At 36.3% G+C, this 7,489-nt stretch overlaps 1 protein-coding gene across 3 annotated transcripts in view; it reads left to right on the plus strand.

The window, feature by feature from the left end:
* Positions 1 to 4,813, plus strand: part of MIGA1 (mitoguardin 1) — a 63,303-nt gene extending 58,490 nt beyond the window's left edge. For all 3 annotated transcript variants that reach the window (XM_075936323.1, XM_006129576.4, XM_006129577.4), the window contains exon 16: positions 221 to 4,813. In XM_075936323.1, the coding sequence (XP_075792438.1) occupies positions 221 to 439 (219 nt within the window). In that variant the 3' untranslated portion in view covers positions 440 to 4,813. The remainder of the gene's footprint in view (positions 1 to 220) is intronic.
* The last annotated feature ends 2,676 nt before the right edge of the window (positions 4,814 to 7,489 follow it).

The raw sequence follows: 7,489 nt of genomic DNA on the forward strand, positions 1-7,489 counted from the left end.
TCAGATGATCAGATGGCAGGATCTTAGTGACACCATTAAGATTAAAATAATTTATACAAAAAATGTTGTGCTAGTTAGTCCATGGTAACCCTGCTAATTCAGAGATTAATGTTTATGTATAAAAAAGAAGAAATATTAATTTTTTTTTTTTTTTATTTTTTTTTACAAAACTCTATACATTTTTATAACTAAACAAAGATTTTCCTTTTTTATCCACTAGGATCAAATTCTTTACTTCCTCAAAGACATTTTTGACTTTGAAAAGGTGCGTTACTCAACTATGGAGAGTTTAGCTGAAGATCTTATGCAACTTCTGATTCGTCGCACTGAACTTTTAATTGCCTACCTTGGAGCTGATTCACTAAGACATGTCAGTGGGTGTATAAGTGGTCATGAGCACATCATGGCCAATGGGCTTTTAGAAGAAAAAGTACAATAAGCTAAAAAAAAACTACTAAATTGAGTGCACCTTGACTTTTTCCCCCTCCAATGCTATTATTGCTGATTTTTAGCAAACATCTGCAAATGTACTATGTTGCTAAATCTGGAAGGGACTCAGGGAGATTAAAAAATACATTTAGGAAAATAATTGGTGAGCATATTACTATATGTACATAAATTAAAAATCATAGCTCAGATATCTCTGTATTTATGTATGCTGTACCGCCAATATTTTTTCTTCATTATTTGGGTAAATTTTATTTATGAAATACTTTACATTTGCCACAGATATTATGTGAGATGTGGTATATAAACTTATTAGATGAATTTATCTTTAAGCCTTACTATATGAAATGTTCAGTACATACTCTGCAGTGTGCTTTATATCTAGAAAGTGTTACAGTCAAGATAGACACATCTTTCAATGTATGTGACATTACTGCAAAAAAAAAAAAAAAAAAAAAAACACTTTCACTGACAAAATATTTAACTACATCCTGAAATTGTGTTTGTGTATGTAAGCAGTCATTTTATACTGAAACATAATAGGCTAATGTAGTAAATGCAGTCACCATTTGGGCAGGTGAAATTTACATGAAAAATTCAATGTTAATTGGTGTGGACTTAAAATATGTAAATACATCATCACCTGAGGTTGACATTGGAAATCGCTAGTCGGAGATCACTGTTTGGTGTATTCTAAAAGTAATGATGGTTTTTTCAAGTTAATTGAGTGGTTTAAATCTCATCTTTCTAGGCTTTTAAAATTATACTGTGCTTATGAATAAATAAGCTAGTATCATTCCTGGTTGATATGTAGCTTTTTAACTATTTTAAAGTAAGGATGTATGATAAAACCTAAGAAGACATGTTGTTTCTCAATTAAATCTGTCTTTTCTTTCAAAAAGCCAACCTTAAGTTTGTGAGAGGATTTTATATTTGAGTTATGGTAAGCATATTTGTCAGCACAAAAAAAACATGCTCAGTGTAAGTAATCTTTTGTGTAGTATTGTCTTGAATTTCAGAATTAAAAGTTTCAGAGGAAAACTTTTTTGTGGGCATCCCTTTGAGAAAGCTATGAAGACCTTTTTTATGGTACTTTATAAGATTAGAGTGTTTCAACACCTGAGTAATACACATCATGAATAACTTTTTAGCTTTTAATATAACATTTTAGATTACAGAGATCCAGGTTCTGATGCTTTGGTGCCAAAGCTGAAAGTGTTAAGTTTAACATTGCATTATAGTCCAAAAACAAAAGTAGAAGAGTTGAATAAGATTTATTTTTTACTGAATCTGCATTTAACAATATAGAATAACCTGTAGCATCTTACTGTGCTGGCACCAGCATTTATGACTTCTTGACAGTAATTGCTAATGCAAACTACAAGCACTATTGTCATGATATGCTGAAGATTGTAAGTGGTTTAGTGTAGCTACTGTATTTATGCTGCACTTTCTGGCTTAGATCTTTAGCTGTGGACAAAATGTGCATTATGCTCCTTTGGTCCCATATAGCATATATTAGAGCAGCTTTTAGATTGCTTAAACTTGTGCTGACTGCCAACTGCCATACAGTCCAGTTACAGTAGCTAAAGATTACCAGGGTACAGGGATCTTAGCTGTAGCCAAGTCCATTTTCCCTGGCCACATTCCTTACACTAGCAGTCAGGAGTAAAGATGGTGAAGGATCATGTCTAATGTCAAACTGAAGTGCTCTTTCCATGATTGGCCTCCCTAGCTTTTAGGCTGCTTTTGAACTGCTTTTACAGCATCAGTGTGACATTAGAAGAAACTGTCTCCCCTCACATAACAATTTATATGGGATAAATTAAAAATAACTGCAGCTTTGTAGCTAAACACTTTTAGTTTTGAATATGCAAACAAACTTGAATGGTATTTCATCTACTGTATTTCTATATTTGAGAGAGTTTGTAGTTTGTGTCTGTGGTTTCTGTCTGTCCGTCCATTTGTGTGTGTTCAAGAACTCCTCCTAAACCAGGGTGGGGAACCTTTTTTGGGTTGGAGGCTGCTACCCACAAATTGGTCAGGGGTCGCACAAAGTGAGAAGGAAAACCCCCCCAAAAAACACTCTTTAATGCGGCCCCCAACTGAGCTAGAGAAAGACACTCACATTCTCCTCACACACCAGAGCCTATGTGGGCCCAGGCTACTAGATGTTGTGTGATCCAGTCCCGTGGAGGAGCAGGAACACCAGCACGGCATTCCCAATGCTGAGTGGGAGCACCAAGCATCAAGGGCTGGATCCAGGCAAGCTGGGGGTTGCATCTGACTCATGGGCCTTAGGGTCCCCACTCCTGTCCTAAACTATAAGAAGTAGGACCATCAAATTTGGTATGCAGCTTCCTCTTATAATAACTTAAAGCAAGGTAAGGATTTGGTTGTGCCAGGACAAAGGAATTTGCCTGGAATGTGATTTTTCTCATAAAATGAAAAGAGATAGTTTACTGTATAATGACCCAGTGGGGCAGCAAAGGGCCAGAGATGGCAACTGGGACAGCTGTAACCCTATTGGTGCAGCGGGGGACAGGAGTTGCAACTGGGACAGCTATCGACTATATATTTCGAGAATTTGTCTCTGTGTGTCTGTCTGTCCCCATCCCTGGGTGTGCCCACTGCAGCAGCCATGGACAGGCATTTCTCATCTGCTGTCAACCTGCTATGGTGAGAGAGGGCTGGGGTTGTCTCCTCTCCCCTGGGGCAGCCTACATACTAAATCCCTCATCCTCAGCCCCACCCTAGAGCAATGATTCAAATGAAAGAAAACAAAAACTAATCGAATGAATGAACCAAGCAATGCAGGGTGTAAATCTGCTAGTTAAATATCTTTCTGCAAAAACCAATTAAAAAAATCATGGATAGAATACTGGATAAAGGTAAAAATTCTGAATACTAGAAGATGTTACTACTAGTGAATCTACATGAATGTCAATTGAAATACTGTTAAAACCAGAATTATATTTGATGTGTATGTAAAATACAGATATAAAAAACTATTGCTGATCTTAAAAAACAATGAATAGTCTAGCAGTAGATGGTATCATGAGCTATCGTAGGCACAGCCCACGATCTGTCTACGTTCTGCTTAGCTATCAGTTTCAAGATGATATGGTATTTCGCTATGTGGGTTTTCTCCAAAGAATATTTTCAGATAGTGTGGAATCTTTCACTTTTCCTGATTAGTTCAAAAGAAAAATATTCATTTTTCTAAGCAAATTCTTCCAGAAATTCACTTTAACAATTTTTTATGATATATAAAACTGATGCTACTGGGATGAAAACATTAAGGAAACAGCATGATTTACACCAGCTGGAATGATATGTAAAATGAAGCTCTATTCATTCTCCTCTCTCCATTCTGCCTAGGATGTTTAGAACACTGCTCATGCGGATGTGCAAATTAGGGTTTTTTTACACAAAATTCATTAGAAGTGTCTTCTTTTAAATGCTAGTGGGCCCAGTTTTTCCCACTCTAATAACAAACATTCCCCTATGGGAAGTACAACCCAATGTTATTCTGTTGTGCTAGTGAATAATATAAATGTGGCATTGACAGGAAGCTGAATAGTCCTATTTTATACCCTACATGAGAAAACTGCCATTTGTGTTTCGAAAATGCAGAATAAAGTAAAATTAATTAAACTTTTAATTTGCAGTGTGATAGCCATGTTGGTCTCAGGATATCAGAGACAGAAGATGAGTGAGATGAGGCAAGCTTTTGCGCACTAGAGAGTTGAAGAAGACATGGGTTCCATAGTGCTCAAGAGCATGTATATTTAATCAGCAGAAGTTTGTCCAATAAAAACTATTACTGCACCCACCTTCTCTTTCAAGTGTAAAGTGGAGTAAAACATAGACAATAATTTAATGTGTTGATTTTTTTAATCTGATGGATTCCTTTTAAACCAGGCCTTATAGAAGCTGTTGGTAATCAACATCCCACAGAATTTGAATTAGGCTGTAAATTAGGTGCATGTGTTTCCTATTCTGATGTAGCCACTACCTTATTTTTCAGCAAGATGGTCACCACATTGTGCTTCAGATAGAATGTAGCAAGTAAGACTTCTTGTCATGTGAACGTCCAATAAACTGTGCTGGTGAAAATGGATACAAATTTGGAGAAGAAAAGAAAGTTCATGAATGCAGTTATTCTGGATTGTAATTTTTTTTTCTTTTTAGTTCATATTGCATCTGGATATTTCTAGCACAAATTCATTTATTTTCATGGTTCTTGAGAAGATCATACTTGAAGATCTGTTGCTAACAAGCCACATACAACTGAAGTTCTTCTACTTGCATCTGTTATCTTGGGAAGCAGGAATGCTAAAGTTACGTGTCAGCATTTATGGTATGTCTCCTACTGCATTACAGTGGCTTATATGTAGAATTTCATAATGAAATATCAAAACTAGATTTATTGTGCTACTGCATTGAAAGTTACATTCAAAAGTAAGATAAAGTTGCATTCGAAAGCCAAATAGTATTTCTAAGGCCAATCATTAAATGGTACAAGGATTAAGGTACTAGCTGTGTTTTAGTTGTAATCTCACTTTTAATGTTGTTGATTATTCTACTTCACTCATGTAGTCATTGATTTTTAGCAAACTGAAGATTAGTCAACTTGAGTTGATACAGGTCAGCATACTTGTCATACTTGTGAACTAAGTGAACTGCAGCTGTGTATATCAAATGTCACAATTTAATGAAATTAAAATGTAGAAGAAAAATAACTCATTTTGAGTTGTACAATGAATTTGCATATATAAAATGAAACATTACTTCTGCAGTCTCTTTTCTGTTTATACAACCATCTCATATTTTCTCAAAAACTTTAGAAATACAAGCTAAAGACTTTTAAAGGGAAAGTACTCAAGTGTAAAGAATATAATTATTTTAAGTTATGAGTGATATTTTCTTTACGGTAAAGAACAGGGAACCTCTACCGGTATTCTGCAAATTGGAAAACTAGCATCTACAATTCAACTTAATTACTATGTGTTTACTCTAAAGCTCATTCGTTATATGTAGTTGGACCGACCTGATGCATTTCTACTCCGGGCCTTTTAATTAGGTTTTTCTCGTGTGTGTGTGTGTGTGTGTGTGTGTGTGTGTGTGTGTATGTATCTATATTTTATGTGCAGTCAGCTTTAGCACCAATCAGACTTTGGTATTGGGACTTTCTTCTAATTTAAATATTGAAAAGAAAAGATAGGGGAGCAGGAACTGCGTAGAACACATTGTTTCATTTAAGTGCATTAGTTTAAATTAAAAATATTAACTTTTTTTGCTTAAACCTCCACATTAAACAATCTCTAAACATGATTTTCAGCATAGTAAGATGATCTAGAAAAAGCCTAACAGAAAATTGATATTTAGTCCTGTACTTTAAAACTTATTACTCTTTTTGTATCAACAAAAACATAGGTGAAAAAAATCCTCTAAGCCTAGGAAATCAAACATAGGCCAGAGGCAGAAACTAGACCATGTCATGAATGTATGGCCTGACAAGCCCTGCTCATCAACCTTGTAGCATCATGGGGCTTAACTCCCACCATCTGCCGGGCAAAAGAACCCCAAAAAGCCATGCTTTGCATGGGGGAGAGAGGCTAATTAATAGCTCCAGGAGGCAAAAGAAGCTCAGTTGGAGACTATCTGTAGAGGAGACAGATCTCTGGCAGAGAGAATCCATGGAATAGTGTTTAACAGTTAGGAAACTATGGAAAAAGAACCTTATTATAGGTGTACGTATGCTTCTTGCAGAGGAATCTCTGAAGTAGAGTCAATGAGATAACTAGCATGAAGCTTTAGCGGGATGTAAGGATATAGGTTTGGATGCTGCTTTTGACTTTCGTGCTACCCTAGCAGGCATTTAGACTTTTATGTGACATGGCAGAAAAGCCAAGTCATTAAACCCTTCAGAGGGGGATTTAGAGGAAGAAGCAGGTTGGGAGAGTCCACTACACATCCAAGGAAGAGCCTAGTAAGGCAGCATTTGAGAAAAGGCTCCTGTGCAGCCAAAGATGAGAGGGCACCTCGGAGGTGAGGATGCACTACCACCAAGTGTAAGCCAATATCACAGGGTCTGTGAGGGTCTAAAATAGTAACTAGTAGGTGTGAATGTTTCTTTCTTCTGCTAATGTTATTGGTGTGCCTGCTCAACAGGTAATGCAAAAAGGATTAAAGTAATGCATTCAAGGGATGAGAATTGCAAGTTGATGTAGAAGAAAAGCCAAAAGAGTACAGAGAACGTGCAAAGTAAGAGAACAGAAACAGCCAAGAGGAGAGCAGTTTTTCTCACTAAATCATGGTAGCACATGAATAAATTATAAATAAAATTGTAGTTACCATACACACTATGTTCTTCCCTTATACAAATTAAAGTTCTCAGATTCCTCAGAGATGGGTACTTAAGCCTTGTGGGGAAAACAACATCATTTTAGCAACCTAACTAGATAGTACTTTTCCAACTAATTCTTATAGCCATGCACAGTGTGCTCTATGTAGCACTAGGTCACAGGGCATTTTGTTTTAACCCTGTCTTCACAATTCTCATAAAAAAGAGAACTCTTATGTTCAATCATCTGCTCATTTTTGCCCAAAGATTTTTTTACTAGCTCCATAGGGTAAAGAAGAAAGGCTAAAGAATGGTCTCCCCTCTTGCTTTTTTTGTAAGTTGTCAATACTACTTTGAACCTGATTTCCAGAGTACAGCCCAGAAGGGATCACTGTGATCAGTCACACTGACCTACTATATATAGCACAAGAACTGCCTCAAAATAATTCCTAGAGGTGATCAGATCTTCTTGAAATGTATCTGGTCTTCATTTAAAATTGTAATTGATGGAGAATCCACCACAACCATTGGTAAATTGTTCTACAGTTAATTACTTTGTGTTATGCCTTATTTCTACTCTGACTGATGTTCAGACTGCCTGCTGTAATATCACTTATGATTCCAAGCTGAATGCAGCCAAGTTAATGTTGGGGCCCCACTGTGCTGAGTACAGTACAACAAATAACAAGGAAG

This window comes from Pelodiscus sinensis, chromosome 9 (genome assembly GCF_049634645.1).
Source record: "Pelodiscus sinensis isolate JC-2024 chromosome 9, ASM4963464v1, whole genome shotgun sequence".
Lineage (NCBI taxonomy): Eukaryota > Metazoa > Chordata > Testudines > Trionychidae > Pelodiscus > Pelodiscus sinensis.